Genomic DNA, 21,915 nt, shown 5'->3' on the forward strand with positions numbered 1-21,915 from the left:
TCCATTCTCAATTTTATGTATATGTATATAATATGCATGTTCTGTACCATTGAGGCCACATTTAAAAGAATGTCTGTTTCCCTCCCCCGGGTCTACTCTTTGTAAACAAACCAGGCAGGCAGGTAATTTTTTTTCCATGGTTTGACTTGTCCACTGGAGGCCACTTATCAGTTGTTAGTGCTCAATTTGAGTGTATTTATTTAGATTATCAATCCTTTTGCTTTCAAGCACTATTCAAAATATGCACATTTAGTGCATAAAACTAATGTAGCATTAAAGTGTATATTTACTTCTTTCTGATTTGACAGTTATTAAAGCTTTTATTAATAACATATTTTAAAGTACAGCTATTTTTAGAACCAGGCAGATCTTAAAAAAAGTGATTCATCCAATATTCCAATTCTCAGTTTTTTGTGTATAAATATCTTCACTACAGTATTAAAGATAAGAATATACAAAAAAAATCACCAACAAATAGTAGTACAAATAAAAATAATGATATTAAATCACTAGTTGTTCCTATCATTCCTTTGTAAATTGCACACTATTGAATGATGCTTATTTGGATGAACAACTAAGAACCCAGTATAATTATACACCAAATTGAAGTTTTATAACTTTTCTATGTTTATCATGTAAACATGGTAAAAGTGTGTTTTTTTTTAATAAAAGTGTAGAAAAAGAAATTTGAAAATTTGTTAGTTTGCCTGAAATTATCTCCCTTTTCCCGTAAAATTATGGAGCTCTCTTACTTGAAAACCATAAAATGTCTATTGTTTATATTCCATATCAACAACTATGGAAGCAGACGTTGAGATGAGATGCAGTTTCTCATGCTTTAGTAATGTAAAATGTGATACATCAATCTTCTATCCCGCTGAAAACGCTGTGATTTTGTAAAAGGAATGCATTAAGGATATAAGAAATCACTTAATTTCTAACAAACTGGGAAAATTGACAAATTTAAATGAGGGACATTTAATTTGCTTTCGGGCTGGAATATTTTCTGTCATGGGAGAATATTTGGGGTGTCCGAACCACAGGTATTCTCTCGGTATGAAGTGGAGGAGGAGCAGCATATTATGTGGTCATCCTGACCACAAGGGTAAATCCAAGCCTGAATCCGACCGGGCAGTCACGCCTCAGATAAGCCACCACCTTTTGAGAACCAGAGGAGTTGTGCTTCCAATAGGATCAGGTAATCATCTCAAGTTTAAAGATAATTAGGAGGCTGTTTGATAACTTAATAAAACTTCAGAACCCAAGCCCTTAATTTGCAGTGTAGTACTGACAATTTTTTTAAAGAGTAATGTGGAACAAATGTGGGGGTAGAGTGAATTAATCTTAATTTTCAGTCTGAACTGTATCATGTCTGTTCGCCCTAATAACACATTTGCCCTGAGTCCATTTTCTAGAAAATATTAATATTCAGGGCATCGAAGTTGAATAAACTTATTCAGATATTCAGGGGGGGGGGGGGGGGGGAGCTATGCTAAACATGTATTTTAAAAAAAAAATCTAAGTAGGTTTACATTTTGTCTTGCTAGTACTAGTGGCTACATGTATGCAATTTTTTAAAGTCTGAACATGAAAGTAATATATTGTCAATATAGAACTTCCAAGGTCTGAAGAACCATATTTTTTGTCTGTATTATATCATTTAAACCAACCATTTTTGGAGTAATGTAGGTGCCTTTCAAACCATATGTGTACACCATAAAAATAAAATTGAGAAAGGAAATGGTGAATATGTCAAAGCGACAACCACCCGACCATAGAGCAAACAACAGCCGAAGGCAACCAATGGGTCTTCAATGTAGCGAGAATTCCCGCACCCGTAGGTGTCCTTCAGCTGGCCCCTAAAATATGCATAATAGTACAGTGATAATGGACGTCATACTAAACTCCGAATTATACACAAGAAACTAAAATTTAAAATCATACAAGACTAACAAAGGCCAGAGGCTCCTGACTTGGGACAGGCGCAAAATTGCGGCGGGGTTAAACATGTTTATGAGATCTCAACCCTCCCCCTATACCTCTAGCCAATGTAGAAAAGTAAAAGAATAACAATACGCACATTAAAATTCAGTTCAAGAGAAGTCCGAGTCTGATGTCAAAAGATGTAACAAAAGAAAATAAATAAAATGACAATAATACATAAATAACAACAGACTACTAGCAGTTAACTGACATGCCAGCTCCAGACCTCAATTAAACTGATTGAAAGATTATGTCTTCATCATATGAATATCAGGTACAATCCCTCCCGTTAGGGGTTTAGTATCATACTATCATAAAATATATGAGAAGAACATAACCCGTGTCATGCCAACAACTGTTTTTTTAGAAATAAATGTGTTTAGTTCCGATGCAAAGACCCTATCAGTGAATCAATGTTAAAGCCAAAATATGCAATCTTTAATGACCTGACAACAGTATCGTAACTATATCCCCTTTTAATAAGTCTATTTAAAGGTTTTGTTAGTTTCTGAGGAGAATACTGACATTTTTGTGCTTTATAAAGAATATTTCCATAAAATTTTGGATGTGAAATACCTAAACGTATAAGATGTCTGCATGTTGAGTTATATTTACGAATTATTTCCTTATACCGGTGATAAAATTTAGTAAATGTTTTGACCAGTTTGTGATATCGAAAACCCTGGTGTAATAATTTTTCAGTAATACATAAATTTCTCTCGCTAAAATCTAATACATTGTTACATACACGAGTGAATCGTACAAGTTGAGATATATAAACACCATAAGATGGTGACAAGGGAACGTCACCATCTAATAATGGATAATTAACAATAGGAAATGAAAAATCATCTCTTTTATCATAAATTTTTGTATTAAGCTTCCCGTTTATGATATAGATATCAAGATCGAGGAAAGGGCAGTGGTCATTGTTATCATTAGCTTTATTTAAAGTAAGTTCTACAGGATAAATTTCTTTAGTATACATACTGAAGTCGTCATTATTTAGAGCCAATATATCATCCAAATATCTAAAAGTATTGTTAAATTTTTGTATCAAATGTTGTTTTGATGGGTCTTTGCTAATTTTAGTCATAAATTGTAACTCATAACAATACAAAAACAGGTCCGCAATAAGTGGTGCACAGTTAGTCCCCATTGGAATTCCAATAACTTGACGATATACGGAATCTCCAAAGCGAACAAAAATGTTATCAAGTAAAAATTCAAGTGCATAAATAGTATCAAAGCATGTCCAATTGACATAGTTCTTTTGTTTATTGCTACTAAAAAATGATCTAAAAGAGTTTGAACATATGTACTCGCATTCCGACTTTTTAAATGCCCAGTTAATTAGGGATGTGAATTTTTTCTTAATAAGAATATGAGGCAAAGTGGTATATAGGGTAGAAAAATCAAAACTTCGAACAGATTCAAAATCACCAATATATGCATGCAATTTATCAAGTACTTCCAACGAGTTTTTGACACTCCAAAAGTAATTAATTCCACTATTTTCAAAGGCCTTATTTGAACAATTTATTATCAGGTTTTTAGCTCACCTGGCCCGAAGGGCCAAGTGAGCTTTTCTCATCACTTGGCGTCCGTCGTCCGTCGTCGTTAACTTTTACAAAAATCTTCTCCTCTGAAACTACTGGGCCAAATCAAACCAAACTTGGCCACAATCATCATTGGGGTATCTAGTTTAAAAAATGTGTGGCGTGACCCGGTCAACCAACCAAGATGGCCGCCACGGCTAAAAATAGAACATAGGGGTAAAATGCAGTTTTTGGCTTATAACTCAAAAACCAAAGCATTTAGAGCAAATCTGACATGGGGTAAAAATGTTTATCAGGTCAAGATCTATCTGCCCTGAAATTTTCAGATGAATCGGTCAATCGGTTGTTGGGTTGCTGCCCCTGAATTGGTAATTTTGAAGAAATTTTGCTGTTTTTGGTTATTATCTTGAATATTATTATAGTTAGAGATAAACTGTAAACAGCAATAATGTTCAGCAAAGTAAGATCTACAAATAAGTCAACATGACCAAAATGGTCAGTTGACCCGTTTAGGAGTTATTGCCCTTTATAGTCAATTTTTAACCATTTTTCGTTAATTAAAGTAATCTTTTACAAAAATCTTCTCCTCTGAAACTACTTGGCCAAATTAATCCAAATTTGGCCACAATCATTTTGGGGTATCTAGTTTAAAAAATGTGTGGCGTGACCTGGTCAACCAACCAAGATGGCCGCCACGGCTAAAAATAGAACAAAGGGGTAAAATGCAGTTTTTGGCTTATAACTCAAAAACCAAAGCATTTTGAGGAAATCTGACATGGGATAAAAATGTTTATCAGGTCAAGATCTATCTGCCCTGAAATTTTCAGATGAATCGGTCAATCGGTTGTTGGGTTGCTGCCCCTGAATTGGTAATTTTGAGGAAATTTTGCTGTTTTTGGTTATTATCTTGAATATTATTATAGATAGAGATAAACTGTAAACAGCAATAATGTTCAGCAAAGTAAGATCTACAAATAAGTCAACATGACCAAAATGGTCAGTTGACCCGTTTAGGAGTTATTGCCCTTTATAGTCAATTTTTAACCATTTTTCGTAAATTAAAGTAATCTTTTACAAAAATCTTCTCCTCTGAAACTACTTGGCCAAATTAATCCAAACTTGGCCACAATCATCTTTGGGGTATCTAGTTTAAAAAATGTGTGGCGTGACCTGGTCAACCAACCAAGATGGCCGCCACCGCTAAAAATAGAACATAGGGGTAAAATGCAGTTTTTGGCTTATAACTCAAAAACCAAAGCATTTTGAGGAAATCTGACATGGGATAAAAATGTTTATCAGGTCAAGAACTATCTGCCCTGAAATTTTCAGATGAATCGGTCAATCGGTTGTTGGGTTGCTGCCCCTGAATTGGTAATTTTGAGGAAATTTTGCTGTTTTTGGTTATTATCTTGAATATTATTATAGATAGAGATAAATTGTAAACAGCAATAATGTTCAGCAAAGTAAGATCTACAAATAAGTCAACATGACCAAAATGGTCAGTTGACCCCTTTAGGAGTTATTGCCCTTTATAGTCAATCTTTAACCATTTTTAGCTCACCTGGCCCGAAGGGCCAAGTGAGCTTTTCTCATCACTTGGCGTCCGGCGTCCGGCGTCCGGCGTCCGTCGTCGTTAACTTTTACAAAAATCTTCTCCTCTGAAACTACTGGGCCAAATCAAACCAAACTTGGCCACAATCATCATTGGGGTATCTAGTTTAAAAAATGTGTGGCGTGACCCGGTCAACCAACCAAGATGGCCGCCACGGCTAAAAATAGAACATAGGGGTAAAATGCAGTTTTTGGCTTATAACTCAAAAACCAAAGCATTTAGAGCAAATCTGACATGGGGTAAAAATGTTTATCAGGTCAAGATCTATCTGCCCTGAAATTTTCAGATGAATCGGTCAATCGGTTGTTGGGTTGCTGCCCCTGAATTGGTAATTTTGAGGAAATTTTGCTGTTTTTGGTTATTATCTTGAATATTATTATAGATAGAGATAAACTGTAAACAGCAATAATGTTCAGCAAAGTAAGATCTACAAATAAGTCAACATGACCAAAATGGTCAGTTGACCCGTTTAGGAGTTATTGCCCTTTATAGTCAATTTTTAACCATTTTTCGTAAATTAAAGTAATCTTTTACAAAAATCTTCTCCTCTGAAACTACTGGGCCAAATTAATTCAAACTTGGCCACAATCATCTTTGGGGTATCTAGTTTAAAAAATGTGTGGCGTGACCTGGTCAACCAACCAAGATGGCCGCCACCGCTAAAAATAGAACATAGGGGTAAAATGCAGTTTTTGGCTTATAACTCAAAAACCAAAGCATTTTGAGGAAATCTGACATGGGATAAAAATGTTTATCAGGTCAAGATCTATCTTCCCTGAAATTTTCAGATGAATCGGTCAATGGGTTGTTGGGTTGCTGCCCTCCAATTGGTAATTTTTAAAGAAATTTTGCCGTTTTTGGTTATCTTGAATACTATTATAGATAGCGATAAACTGTAAACAGCAATAATGTTCAGCAAAGTAAGATCTACAAATAAGTCAACATGACCTAAATGGTCAATTGACCCCTTAAGGAGTTATTGCCCTTTATAGTCAATTTTTAACAATTTTCATTAATTTGGTAAATTTATGTAAATTTTTACCAAATATAGTTCTCTGTTACTAATGGGCAAAGTTCATTATAGATATAATTGTAAGAAGCAAAATCATTCAGTAAAGTAAGAACTTCAAACACATCACCATCACCAAAATACAATTTTGTCATGAATCCATTTGTGTCCTTTGTTTAATATGCACATAGACCAAGGTGAGCGACACAGGCTCTTTAGAGCCTCTAGTTCATAAATCTAAGTAATCTTTTACAAAATCTCCACTGAAACTACTAGGCCACAATCATCTTTGGGGTATCTAGTTTGAAAAATGTGTCCGATGACCTGGCCATTCAACCAAGAAGGCCGCCACGGCTAAAAATAGAACATAGGGGTAAAATGCAGTTTTTTGCTTATAACTATGAAACCAAAGCATCTAGAGCAAATCTGACAAGAAGTTAAATTGTTAATCAAGTCAATATCTATCTGCCCTGAATTTTTCAGATGAATTGGACAACTGGTTGTTGGGTTGCTGCCCTCCAATTGGTAATTTTTAAAGAAATTTTGCCGTTTTTGGTTATCTTGAATACTATTATAGATAGCGATAAACTGTAAACAGTAATAATGTTCAGCAAAGTAAGATCTACAAATAAGTCAACATGACCTAAATGGTCAATTGACCCCTTAAGGAGTTATTGCCCTTTATAGTCAATTTTTAACAATTTTCATTAATTTGGTAAATTTATGTAAATTTTTACCAAATATAGTTCTCTGTTACTAATGGGCAAAGTTCATGATAGATATAATTGTAAGAAGCAAAATCGTTCAGTAAAGTAAGAACTTCAATCACATCACCATCACCAAAATACAATTTTGTCATGAATCCATTTGTGTCCTTTGTTTAATATGCGCATAGACCAAGGTGAGCGACACAGGCTCTTTAGAGCCTCTAGTTTATTGTACCAAGTGTACTAGTAAGTAAAACAGACAATTTAGTAGTTGAACAATGGCTGGAAGATGAAATAAATCTATATTTGTAAGGTTTTTTGTGCAGCTTCGGAAGCCAGTACATAGTTGGGACTTTCATTGTGTTTGGTTCTGCTTGTAAAGAAGTAGCTAAAAGTTTATGTTTGTTACAGATGTCGTTTTCTGAAAATGAAGTCAGTTGGAATGTTGGTGAATTCGTGATTTCCTTTTGCAGAACCTCTATATAAAATTTACGTCAAACAATAATGATATTATTCGCAGCTTTATCAGCCAGAACAAAAACAAATTCCTTGGCTAGTTCTGTTAGTTTATTTTTGATACGCGAAATAGGGTTTTTATAGTTTTTGTTGAGGGTAAAATGTTCTTTAAAATGTTGTATTCGAATATCAACTATCTTCATTACTGAATTAAAAAAAGAGTCCAAAGATTTTTTGTCAGCTTTTTCCCGTTTTACCCATTTCAAACAGTAGGCGCGGAGTGAGTCGTTGATGATATTACGACACTCATTCCAGTTAATAGTTGACGGGGGACGATATTTAGGTCCTTTACTGAGGAATGATTTTAACTCTCGGTCGCGAACGATGTTAAGGTCTCCTGTTATAACATGGGAAATTGGTCCATAGGTGTATTCTGAATTACTACAATTACACGACATAGGTGTATTTTCAGTGATATTTACATCTTTACACAATTGGCTATAATTAAACACATATTTTCGGGTAGATTTCTTGTAAATATAACAAATGAGAGGGAGTTCAGTATTATCAAAATATCCAGGAATTTGGTCTTTAACAGAATGGTCGTTAAAAATACCGGCAATATTTACAAAATCAAAACCTTTATTGACATACTTTATTTTAATAAAATGTTTTTTATGATCTTCAGGGCGATCAATTTTTGGAAACAGTTTAGAATAACAATATGCCATTATAATTTGGACAATTTCATACTTAGGACTGTAATATGAAATTGTGTTGCAATCCTCTAAAATTTTATTTAATTTATTTATAGGTAAAGAACAAAGCTTGGTTAACAGATAATGTCTGCCGTTGTTTTTTGAAATGGAAATTAGGTCCGAAATATTTGTATGGTTGGTCCGAAATTTTCTTTGATTGCGATTTTTTCTGCGTCCATGAGAACGATTTTTACGAACAGTTTTAGAAACTATATCCAAAATGTTAACAGAATCGGTTCTTGATATATTGCCAATTCCCATGATATTATCATTAAGACCGAGAGGGTAGACTGTCTGTAATTTTTTAATCCAATTTAATTCATTTATTTTTCGTGATCGTACAAACTTGGAATGAGATTCCCCAGGCTGCTTATTTACTACTTCTAAAGGTTGAACTGTTAAATATTTAATAGGATGACTGTGCTTCTTAAGATGTTGATAAATGATACTTTTGAATTTATTGGGTCTTTTAAAACGATACAGGTGTTCTTGCGTGCGTTTAGATAAATATCGCCCAGTTTCACCTACGTACTGAATACCGCATCCCGGTTTGTTTCATGTGAGTAAATAAATAATACTGTTTGTTTTTCAAGTAATATCAGTTTCAAAATTTAGAGAAAATGTGCGACCATTAAATGTGGACCTTACTGTATTGTTGGTGGAAAGACGGGGACACGTAAGTCATTTTTTGGCATGACACTTATCGATAGAAGGGTAACCACGATTTTTATTGTTAAAAACGTTAGCTATGGTAGTATTTTTAGATAAGCGATTCTGAAGATTGAGACGTGTAGATACCCTTTGAACGAGTTTAGTATTTAATATTTTTCCATTTCTAAGCTTCATATTTGTTTTTTGGTATGTAGATTTATTACAAAGGAGCAAAGACTGGCGTCCAGAATATGAACCATCACACAGTAGATTAAATTGTGTAAAAATGATAAAACTGTTCGGCTCAAGACGTCAAATGCTTATTGTCATAAGTTACCCGACAAATTTAACAAAAGATAGGGTATATCAAGGTAGCGACTGACGTCTGACTAAATAGATGAATGGGGCTGAATATTAAAATACTACTTTTTGATAGATATTCCTAAAGTAATGAACATAGAGAAGTTCTCGCTCGGACACACACTCCATAATCTAGTATAATGTACACATTTACTCCAAAAATGGTTGTTTTTTATGATATAATACAATGTAATACAGACAAAAATATGGTACAGGGTCTACTGAAATGTCTGCTTTTCTTGAATAGAACTATATATACAGTTGGGACAAAATTTAAGATGTGGTCTTCTGTGACATGTCATACATTTATGAATGTGCCAAAATTTAAACTTCAATCCCTGCATACAAGTGTTACTGTAAAAAATTTAGAAAACAATCAAGACTTATGAATGCAACAATGATTTCCCCATATACATGTTCATTATTTATATATTTCTTGACAATCTGTTCATTGCATGATTTGGTTTTTCACAGAATAAAACAATTGTAGTAATAAAATTATATTATCCCTAGGCCCATAGACATGATACACTTATTAAATTTAAAATAAAATGTACAAAATTTTAAAATTTATCACACACATTTGTACTTTTTTTATAAATTCAAAAATTAGCTTGAAAGTGCAAGTATCAAAATTATTTCTTTTTTTTATATAGGTTTGTGCAGAAATTGCAGACAGATTGTTACCAGAGAAATGGAAGAATCTATCTGGCCAAATTTTGAGGTACAACTTAAATGTGTACATGTATTATATAATCAAAGCAATACACCTTATCACTATTTATCTGCCATTACTGCAAAAATTCCAGTAAAATTTAAACGTCTGACATGATAGATAATATATCTGACACCACAATGGAAAAGTTATTGTTGTATTATCTCATAAGTTTAAGCAAAAGAGGTTTTTTGGTCAAGGGGAACAGATTTCCAAATACTGATATGGTGTATATATATACATGTAAATGCATACCAAAAAAAACCAAAACAATCAAAACATTTTATTTGTATTGACACAAAACATTTTTTTTTAATTTAAAACAACAGGCCTGAAGGTTATAAATTGTAGACATTCTGCAGAGAACTAAACGCAACCTTCAAAAATGAGCAAATCCCATACCACGGGGGGGGGGGTCTCTTCCTATATAAAGGTATATACATATGTGCTGCTGGAATGGGTCCCTTTTTTGATCCGTCAAATATATCAATGGGGTGCAATTTTACCGAGGAAATATATCAAAAGGTAGTAATTGACCGATTGTGATATATCAATGGGTCATAAATTTCAGTTTGTTGTGCAACGATCTTCACTGAATTTCCCAAACTCTTTGTCATTAAAATTTCCACACCTGCTGAAACTTATTTACACAAGTTTTGATATTGATTAAATTTAATTACACTGTCACAATTAATAATCTTCAGTAAATTACCCAGTAGATATTGAACCTTTTGCACTAGTTGCGTCATGTGAGTTGCGTAACACATCGATTTATTTGCACTTAATTTGTTGCGTCTATTCTCATTGACATTGTGTGTCTTGCTTAATCACTTTTAATTTGTTGAAAGAATTTGTCATTATTTGATTGCCAAAATGAAAGACATACGAAGCATTGACAGAGGGAAATGTTTAAATTGTCATGAATGTGAGGAATTTACTGGAACTTTAAGATGTGATTATTGTGACTGTGTAGCTGCAAAACACATTCGAAAACAAGAGGAGGAAGCTATAACGGGAGATGAATCAAACAAACATTTCAAATTGGACACTTTGGAACATAGTGGTCATAGTGATGTAGGATTAACATCACTGACGAGTGGGTTCGAGAATTTAGAAGAAAACTGCGTAGAAGAAGTTTCAAATGGTATGTGCAAACTTAATTTCAACCAAGTGTTGTATTTTTATTTGTTCGTCTATAATAAACAACGTTTCACGTTTAGGGGACGACCTTTTGATATTCTGGAGGGGGGGGGGGGGGGGGGCAGGAGTTTTTGTTTCGGATGAGTTATTTGTTTTCACTTTATGCCAATCCAACGTTATTTATTTTTCACCGCGTAACTGTTTATTTTCAGCTTTTGCCAGGACAAGTTATTTATTTTCAAAACCTGTTATTAATTTTCAAAATCCTGCCTGATGAGTTATTTATTTTCACTTTATGCTTAACCAGTTTATTTATTTTTCACGGCTTCGCTGCTCAACTATTTATTTTCAGCTTTTGCCAGGACAGGTTATTTATTTTCAAAATCCTCCTCCCCCTCCTTGGCAATATATCAATTACAATTTAAATATTTCCATTAAATATGATGTTTTGTAAAGAAAAGACTCTTGAACTAATTTATTTATGTGATATTTGGTTAAATTTTGCAAGATTGATGAAATGTGAAACCATTTTTAAAAAAACTATGTTTACATAATATAAACATTAACTGACCCTTTTAAAGTCTGACAATTGTAACATAATCTGATGAAGACTGTGTAAAAGACTGTCAATATAAAGATTAAAATAAGACTGTACATGTCTGGTGTTCAGAAGTCAGTTTCACAAAAAAACTTAAGACTAAGATTGATCATAAGTATACTGACTTGTTCATGACTTACGATCAACTGTAGTCGTAAGATTTTTTGTGAAAATGACTGCAGAATCTTATTATATATCAAAAATATACAATTCCTTGATTTCATTTTAATAAAAAGAATGAAGTCATTTAAAATGATATAACCAATTGTTTTCAACCAATTGTTCAGAGAACAATTGATGGTGGTGGTCTTTCCCCATTGGTTAGTTGGTTGGTAATTCTGCAAAAATCATTATTTTTATTGATTGATCGGCAATCTGTCACACAGATAAATGGGGGCCAGTATTACACATTGTACTTGGTAAATTGATTGATAGGCAATCTGTAACACAGATAAATGGAGCCCGTATTACAGTGTACTTGATAAATAAATTTCTAATCATGATTAAATGATTACTCTGAATCATGATTTGATTGATTAGATCTTCATGAAGATCGATTGAATGGTAATTAATAGTAAAACTCGATTGATTGATCGGCAATCTGTAAAACGTCAATGGGGCCCGTATTACACAGTGTACTTGATTGATTGATTACATGGTCATTTTGAATCAAGATTTGACTGATTAGATCTTTATGAAGATCGATTGATTGGTAATACATGGTAAAACTCGATCGATTGACTGGCAATCTGTAAAACGGCAATGTGGCCCGTATTACACAATGTACTCGGTTGATTGATGCCTGATCATGCATGGTTGATTACATTGTTATTTTGAATCATGATTTGATTGATAAGATCTTCGTGAAGATCGATTGATTGGTAATATATGGTAAAACTCGAGCGAGCGACTCCGTCCGTCAGTCCGTCCCATGAACTTTGTATATATGAAGTGTGATTATAATAAAGACACCGACCTACTGTCTGCCGATACTTCCATTTAAATCAAGAGAGGAAGTATTCTTAGCACGACACAGCTTGCATTATTGTTACTATTTAAGTGTTTATAAATAATGCATTTTATTTCTTTTGCAGTTAATGATAGCATTTTCCATGATGGGATTTCAAGATTGGAGAGTCTTATTAGTGAACTAGAGAAAGAAGAAGATGAAAAATTCAATGTAAGCTGTAAATTTAAAGTTGAGGAAGATGGAAAATCTATGTTTTCTTGCTCTCTTTGCAACAAAAATTACAAGTTGGGAGATTTTGGAAAGAAAATCCAAAATGTTAAATTTCATGCCAGTTCAAGGGGACATTTGGCAAATGTTTATGCAGTTGGGATGAACAAGGAATTTTTCTGCTTAATCGAAAGAATGCACATTGTCGCTGCTGCAAAATTGACATAAACTTGGGATGCAGAGGAAATCCTGTCCAGAGAGCCAGGGAACATGCAAACAGCAGAGACCATAAGGAACGACAGGCTAAGTTTCAGACTAACAAAACTAGAGACATTGCAAGCTTTTTCATTAAACGTAACTTGAATGAAGAGAAAACCAGTTGACTAGATGTGACAAAGTGTCAAGGATATTATTTAAATAATACAACATATCTCATGGCATCAGGAGAGGAACAGTCTTTCAATGTTAAATTATTAATCAATGATGTAAAGTAGGAGAAGACGACAACAATACAAGCTGGTATCCTTTGCCGTTTGTAACTGTTAATTTAAAGAAACATACAACAGAATTTAAAGGAACATTTAAGCATGTTAAATGTACTGGTTATGTGATGAAAGAAGAAAAGATATGTGAGCTGTGCAAAGGTATACCTACTTTGCCATCCTTCAAAAAGAGGTTACTCTTACGTACTCTCAACGTAAATGATGGGAACAGGGACTTAACAAAGGTTCGTTTTGATTACATGACTATAACAGAACAACTTAATTTACTTCAAAAGAAATCTGAAGAACTTAAAAAGTGTCGTTCAGATGCATTTTTTCTTAAAAGCAAACACATTCGATTAAAATTACGTACAAGAACACTTAGAGAGAAATTGACAGAATTTAGTTCAAGAGGTGACATTAAGGCAATTTACCATAAGCATGATAAGCTAGTAAAAGCTGAGGAAAAGGGAATTTTAGACAACAAAAATGTTTTCCTTGAAACAATTGAATCGATTGCCAACAATTTCCATGTGCAAGGACCGCACGGGAAACGATATAAGTCTAGTACACGAAAAATTTTCGAAGCACTGTTAATCATGGGAGGTCCGAAACTGGCAAACTTTGTTGCAATTAACTTGGAAGGGCCAAATCTGAATACCATGTATCGATGGCGGAAATTGCCCACTTTGAAATGGCTCCTGGAATACAAGAAAAAAACTTTGTTTACTATTCAAAACTAGTAAAGGGTATTATGGAAATTTACAAAATACCACGAACTCCTGTTTTAGCGGCAGAAGATGAGACAGCTATTGTTGGTACTGTTATGTATCACCAAGATAGAGATGAACTTTTGGGGTTTTGTGGACCTAAAGACAACCACAAATGCATGGAGAATAATCACATAAAAGTTGGCAACGACCGTGATGCTTATGACCGTCTGGTAAATGCATTTGACAAGAACATTATTGGTAAATATGCAAGAGTTATATTACTTAATCCTTTGCATGAAAAGATTCCACATTTAGTAGCATTACTTATGCCAACATGCAACCGATTCACTCATCATACTGTATACCATCAGTGGCAAAAGGTACAAAATTTGTATGAGCTACATCTGGAACATGAATTAGGACCGCTTATAGGTAATAGTTCTGATGGTGACAGCAGGCGAAGAAAACTGCATTTACAACTCATGACATGTACCGCAGGAGACAGATTCAGACCTATTGGATGACATCTTGGTTTCATATTTTCAGCTAGGAAAGAAGTGGTTGAAAATGGTTATGTAATAAGAGAAATTGGAGATCAAGACGTAATACATAACCATAAGAAAATCATAAATCACCTTGATCATACATCAAGAATGCTACATATTGGACCAGATTTGCTTGTACATATGAACCAAATTGAGCTGGTTATGAGATCATTCCCTGTTTTAGTGCACGGGTTGACACGAGATCATGTACGGAGAGATCGTGATCGTCAAAACTGGAAAGTAGCACAGGAGTTATCATTTCAGAGGGTGCAAGATTGTCTCAATGATCTAATTAATTGAAGTGACGACCGTGCTCCTATTCCTTCAGTCAAAGGAACTAAGGCCTTTCTTTATGTGGTACATCAGTATGTTGACATTTTCTTCAGTCCGAAAGCTTCGCTTGCTGAACGTATCTCTCTCGCAGGATTTGTCACACATTTTCTAGGAATTTGGCGGAATTATGTTTACCTTAATCAAGCACTTACTCTGACCTCCAATTTTTTGTCCCGAGAAACATATTGCGACATATTTATTTCAGTTCACTTTGCAGTAATGCTTATTTGCTTCTACAGAGATAATTTTCCAAACAGCCAATGCTTACTCCATCTAACAGGGTCAGATTGTTGCGAAGACTTCTTTTCAAAGAATGGCCAGTTTGTAGGCAACCATCATGTGTATCCATATGGTCAAATGTATCGCAATGTAAGCCATATGATCCGACTAAGTCAGATTGAAGCTAATGATAATGCCCCAAAGTTTGCCAAAGCCCACATTAAGCAGAAGAATGTATGGAAAAGTTAGTATCCTGGAGGAGTAACATTGAACATGTTCCTTGAGAGGCTACCCTGCTTTAGGCGAAGAAATTTCTGCATGGAAAATTGGAATACGTCGTGCCCGAGATCTTGCAAAGGAACTTGGAATAATTCCACGTGACCTCAACATAGATTTAGGGTTTGATGATGACGACGGGGATGATGACGATGGGGATGATGATGATGAGGATGATGACGACGATACTGATGACAATTATGGATGGTTTTATAAACCCTTTGATAATTGTAACCATGATAAACTGTTAAAAATCTATCAGGGGATACATGTAACAACAACAATCACGATTCTGATGAATATTGCGATGACGACGATTTGGATCCATGTATTGCTACGGATGAAACTCAGGAAATACATGATAGTAGTGATGATAGTCAAGATGAGAACTCTACATATACGCCAATGAGTAAGTACATTATGTTCAAAACAGTCTATTGACTTAAGGCACCTGAAAACACGTGTGCCTGAAAGTATATATGACAGACTATGGTCATAATTCTTTTAAAAGTATTCTTCAGGTTCTAAATTGTAAGATCGAACTATTTTTAGACAAATTTTGCGATCAATATGTCATCATACATGAAACAATTTTTAGTCACTTGTTTCCAATAACAATAATTTATAGTTCTACATGTTCTTTAAACAATAGTTTGTTCTGTGGAATTAATTATGCATAGGTGTTAAAATGATTTCTTGCCTTTTGACAAAAAGAACAAATACAAGTTAATAAACATATAAAAATATATTATTTATATAAAACATTTTTTGAAATCCCTAGTCAAGAGATTTGTCAACACGACCTCAGTTCCATTGAATGTTTAAAAAAAAATAGACTATTATAGCATAGGTTTAAATTGCACAAGTTTATTCATTACATAATGTGAATACAAAATGTAGATGTCTTAGAAATTCACGAAAATGGAAATGTCTAAGAAGAAAAAATCGTGACATGGAACAACACCTTAATATCATTGTTGATTGTCATTTTTTTAATATTATTCGATATTCTATTTTTTTGATTGGATACTTGTTAAAACAATAAAAGCAAACACAACTACAAATGTATTGTTTTATCCAAAAATCAAAGCTTCTTAATATAAAACAGAGATGATTTTTTTTACTTGTATCTAATGTAACCTTTATCAATATATTTCAGACATTTTTGAACCAACAAGTTCAGAATTCATGGAAATGCATGAATGTATAGATGTAGCAATCGACAATTTTGAAGAACACTCTGACCAGAATAGCGTTAATATTGATGACAGTATACCGAGCTCTTTACAGAAACGGTAATTTAATATATTTAATATATATATATTCAGGAATTCTAAGGCGATAGTGATTTACCGTGTCATGGGAAATGCATTTTCTCTCTCTCATAAAACCTGTACACATGTAATGTACGCATTATTTATCTATGTCACAGTTGTTCTTTGTGGTGAATGTTACCATGGTTACTGATATGTCTGTTTTTTAGTCTACAGTGGTGTGATGTATGTGTTATTTTTTACACTTGCCATACATGCGGGAGGTTTGACTGGCCATAAAACCAGGTTAAATCGACCATTATTTTCCGGAATAATGTCCTGTGCCAAGTCATGAATTGGCAACTGTAAATCAGACAGTCCGTTTCTGTGTTTTGGTGTTAGGCTTTGTGTAATTATGTGTTTGCTGTTTTCTTGTGGTTGGTTGTTTCCCTCGGTTTTGGTGTGTTTCACGGATTGTTCACTTTTTATCGTATTATGACTTTGTAAACAGCGGTATACTACTGTTGCTTATATTTATTTATGTTTGAGTACGCTGAATTAATTAAGAAGAAAGATAACCTTTACTGTAACAAACACTAAGGAAATAAGACATTAAAAGAAGTTACATGAGGCTCGCACAACGTTATCAAAGGACTCAGAATCAACCAATCAAATTATTGCCAGGTGTGATTCTGTCACCAGCTATGCTTGAATCACCCCCATCAGTACCCGAAAATGTGTGTTGCTAGCCAGTGCTATATGCACAAAAAACAAACCCAATAAGTAAAAACATCTTTATATTATATAAATGTTATAGTTAAGCATGGGAATTATGATAAGATTCTTCACATACTTTTACTGAATACAACCATGACAACTATTAATGAAAGATGTACAAAAGATCACTTAATTCAATGGAATTTCAGAGACAATTAATATTTTTTAGACAAAGAATAGACGCAACACTTCTGGTTCCAGAACATGGCATCCAACATAAGACAACTCTTGTAAAACTTCTAAATGAAGACCCAAATTTATCAAAAGACAGGTATGCAGTTAATTCTTACAGATACATTAATTTTTGTCAGATATCTTTCATGCCCTTAAATATAAGCCATACAAAAAGGCAGTGGCTATTTATCAAAATATCTAATTATAGCAGGCAAAATAGCATATTTCTAAAGCAATCTTCCTTTTAAGAAAAATCAAAAACAAAACCAATGCAGGTTGTCTTAGAATTTAAAAAATAATTTTACAAATTCACTCATATACAATGTATAAGTCGTTATACACAAAGAACTGACAAAGCGGAAAAAATAAGAAATTTTTATCATAGCCGGCAAAATAGCACGATGCCGGCAAAAATGTCAGCTGCCTACAAAAAGATTGATGAGGGGTCCTTGCAGTGGGTCATTGATGCATACACCTTTTAAAAAAAACCAATGGAATAATCGATTTGTTTTTAAAATACATACGGAAATGACTTACAAATTTATAATAACATTTTCCTGTGGTCGCAATGCAAAACATATGAATAAAGGCGGGTAGAGAGCAAGGAGGTGAACTGTGGTTTATTTTAATCAATAGTACAGAGTAAAGCGATGCTTGAGCTGTCTTGATTTGATTTGTGAGAATCATGACAACCGAAACATTGAAGGTCATGCTCTGACCTATAATTGCATATATTAAATAACTTGGGTCTTGGACGGAGAGGTGTCTCATTTGGTCATTGGCAACATAGCATATCTAATGTTTTGGCCTTCTTTTACTTTAAGGGTCCCTATACTTTAGAGTTAAGGAGCATTCGTGATTATGGTTAGGTTAGGGGTTGTTTTAGGTTAGGGTTAGGGCTAGTGTTAGGTTTAAGTATGGGTTACGGCAAGGTTTGAGGTAAGAATAGTTTTGTAGAGTTCTTTATGGGTTGGGATCCCTAAAGTAAAAGAAGGCCAATATTTTTTATGTATAAACCCTCTTTCATGGCATCATGCGTATGAATTCCTACATGCATAGGAAAACTAGTTTTTTTTTAAATATTTATGAAATATTTAATTAAGGCAAATTTTAAGTGCATTTGAAACTTAAAAAAAGCCTCCAAAAATGGATTTAATTTCGAAAATTGACGATTTATATTTGTTACAGGTTAGTGCATGTACGACAGGCTGCCTTACCAAATATGGCCAAATCGGCACAATTAGGAACAGACAACGGCATTAATCTTTTTGAGGACTTCGCCTATGTTGATAGGACAGCAAAGACTTTTCAAATTGGACGCATCCAAAGGATGCAAAGAACAATTGTAGCTAAAAACAAAAGGCAGTTGGACATAAAGATACGGTTTCTTTTTCGGCAGACTTTTTAAACGACTTACAAATTACATTTTCAAAGTACGAGAGGATAAGTGAAGACACGTACAAGATTAACATATTTGAAATAGTCTCAATAACAGCCTCTGATATCATATGCCATGTCAATTTAACATTTCAATCTGGTGTATTAATTCTTTCTGCAGAAGAATTATCTGTTATTGAGCAATCAGTCGAAAAGTTAATGAACACAAACCATGGTAAAACAAAAGAAGGTAGAGCTACAGGACAGAAGAGATCAGTTTCACATCAACATGCATTTCAGGACTTTGACGGGAGATTTGCTGAAGTTGTTATCCCGTCACATTCTGAATCGGACAATCGCCGAAGTTCAAGGATACAGAAGCAAATCCACTACATTACATAGGTGCAAAACCACCAAAGAGTTTTCTATTACTTATAAATAAGAAGATGTGGTATGAGTGTCAATGAGACAACTCTCCATGCAAGTCACAATGTATAAAAAGTTAACAGTTATAGGTCAAAGTACGGCCTTCAACACGGAACTTCTATTACTGTTTGTTAAATTAAATTTTTCAAAAAATTGTGCAGAATTTGCTTAACTTTTCAACTGATTGCTCATAGAGCAAAAAAAAATGCATTAAATACAGGTTTATTTCCTCAAAACTGCGTGTTTTTGGCTCATAATTATAACCAGCTGTGAAGTCATATTGTTTGTGCTATTGCACCTTCAAAACAGTGTTTTTACTTGTTATTGTTTGAAAAGTTCAATGTTTCATATAAATTAAAGTGTATTGTATAATTGAAAAGTGTTTTTGATGTATAATAAGATTGTATATGCATATAGGTACTATTTGAGCTGATAAATATATGAATGGGTTATGATTTCGCTGTGAAATATATGTATAGGTAGGGATTTCACAATTATTCAATATATGAATGGGGGGTGTTTTTAAAATCCCAGCTGCACACCTGTACCCAAAATCCCATGTTGAGACCCCCCGTGTCCCATACAGCCTAGTCAGATATAAAAAGCCGTGAAATCACAAATGTAAAACCATTCATACTAGAAAAATAAGGGCCTATAATTAGGGTAAAATTTCTTTTTTTAAGGAAAACCAATATATGTTACACAGCAACATATATCAACCACTTAATTACAGGCTCCTGACTTGGGACAGGCACATAACTTCAGAATGAGTCAAAATTTAAAATGTTAGCAGGATCCCAACCTTACTTCTAACCCGGGACCAGTTTTACATTACATGTTTATAAAATCATGCTTTTTTCATGACAATAAAATATAATGTCAGGACTAGTATACATGTAAGTAACATGTACATGTATTACATTTTAACAATGAACAAAAGTTATTCTGAGACCTGTCAAACATTGTCAAAAGGAGTTGCACATTAGACGGATATATTGATTTTAGTGATCAGCTTGTTATGATATTGATTTAATGTAAACATTTCTTCAAATATTTTATGATTGTAGGTTTTTATGCCCTGACAAAGGGCATTATATTTTTTTTGTCTGTCCGTTCATCTGTCTGTCCATTGGTCTGTTTGTCTGTCTTCAGGTTACAGTTTCAGGTCAAAGAAGTTTTTGATAAAGTACATTTAATCAACTTAAAATTTAGTACCAATCTTGCCTAAGATATGATATTTTAATCTCAATGCCAAATTGTCCACTGAACATAGTAATTGGTAGTGCAATTGGGGCTCATGTGATCTATGGACATATTCTTGTTTTTCTAGTTATTTTCAATGTTTGTAAGGCCTTGAAGAATATTTTTTCTGTTTTATTTTTCAGATATTTGTAGCACCAAGTAGAGCAGATCCTGTAGAAGAAAATAAAGACTTCAAGCCAAGATAGCTTATTAAAGGTATAAACCTTCATTATTGTACACACTATACTATGTTGCCAAAATATGTAAAACTTCTCTGGTCTACAAACAAATTTATTTCAAACTTTTTGTAGATGATGCACTTAAAACTTTTTTATTATCATGATTACATGTATATTCATGTAGATATGAGAAGATGACTGATATGGTATAAGTCCCAATGAGACAACTTTTCCTCCTAGTCATAATTTATTATACCGTTGCGGAGGGTATAATGTTTTTGACCCGCCAGTCCGTCCGTCAGTCCTGTTTCTTGTCATCGCAACTCCTCTCAAACCACACAACAGAATTTCACGAAACCTTTTCAGATGAAAAGGACATACTATGTAGTTGTGCATATCGACAGGAAATTGTGATTCAATTTTTTTTATAAGAGTTGCGCGCCTTTGAACTTATTTGCTTAATGTACTACTGCAACAGTTTGTCATCGCAACTCCTCTGAAACTACACAACAGAATTTCACGAAACCTTTTTAGATAATAAGGACATACTATGTAGATGTGCATATCGACAGGAAATTACGATTCAATTTTTTTTCTAGGAGTTACCCCCCTTTGAACTTATTTACTTTATTGTACTACTGCAACAGTTTGTCATCGCAACTCCTCTGAAACTACACAACAGAATTTCAGGAAACCTTTTAAGATAATAAGGACATACTATGTAGATGTGCATATCGACAGGAAATTACGATTCAATTTTTTTTCTAGGAGTTACATCTCTTTGAACTTATTTGCTTTAAGGTACTACTTCAACAGTTTGTCATCTCAACTCCTCTGAAACCACACAACAGAATTTCATGAACATTTGTAGATAATAAGGACATACTATGTAGATGTGCATATCAACAGGAAATTACGATTCAATTTTTTTTTCTAGGAGTTACGCCCCTTTGAACTTATTTGCTTCAATATACTTCTGCAACAGTTTGTCATCTCAACTCCTCTGAAACCACACAACAGAATTTCATGAAATTTTGTAGATAATAAGGACATACTATGTTGATGTGCATATATATTGACAGGAAATTATTATTCAATATTTTTTCTTATACAATTTTTTTTTTCTTACACTTATTTAATTTCTCCAATGACAATGTGGGGACGTGGGGTATGTGAGCGTGCTCACTAAGGTTC

The 21,915-nt window shown here is 33.7% G+C and overlaps 1 protein-coding gene and 1 long non-coding RNA gene across 2 annotated transcripts; both read left to right on the plus strand.

The window, feature by feature from the left end:
- The first annotated feature begins 122 nt into the window (after positions 1 to 122).
- On the plus strand, positions 123 to 12,953 carry LOC139483405 (uncharacterized). Its single transcript, XM_071267423.1, has 4 exons — positions 123 to 1,198; positions 9,752 to 9,819; positions 10,659 to 10,954; positions 12,643 to 12,953. The coding sequence occupies exons 3-4, from the start codon at positions 10,684 to 10,686 to the stop codon at positions 12,951 to 12,953; spliced, it is 582 nt and encodes a 193-aa protein (XP_071123524.1). The 5' UTR covers positions 123 to 1,198; positions 9,752 to 9,819; positions 10,659 to 10,683.
- Positions 12,954 to 15,287: 2,334 nt separating this feature from the next.
- On the plus strand, positions 15,288 to 17,757 carry LOC139482143 (uncharacterized). Its single transcript, XR_011654777.1, has 3 exons — positions 15,288 to 15,702; positions 16,453 to 16,588; positions 17,493 to 17,757. It is a non-coding gene; the product is annotated as an uncharacterized lncRNA (long non-coding RNA).
- Positions 17,758 to 21,915: the final 4,158 nt, after the last annotated feature.

The sequence above is a fragment of the Mytilus edulis genome, chromosome 7 (genome assembly GCF_963676685.1).
Source record: "Mytilus edulis chromosome 7, xbMytEdul2.2, whole genome shotgun sequence".
NCBI classification, from domain to species: Eukaryota; Metazoa; Mollusca; class Bivalvia; order Mytilida; family Mytilidae; genus Mytilus; species Mytilus edulis.

What these genes read in the sequence shown, in the direction of transcription:
- LOC139483405 (XM_071267423.1), top strand. Translation starts at nt 10,684, where the DNA reads ATGAAAGACATACGAAGCATTGACAGAGGGAAATGTTTAAATTGTCAT. An exon ending in CGTAGAAGAAGTTTCAAATG is followed by an intron (nt 10,955 to 12,642) that starts GTATGTGCAAAC and finishes TTTCTTTTGCAG; the next exon opens with TTAATGATAGCATTTTCCAT.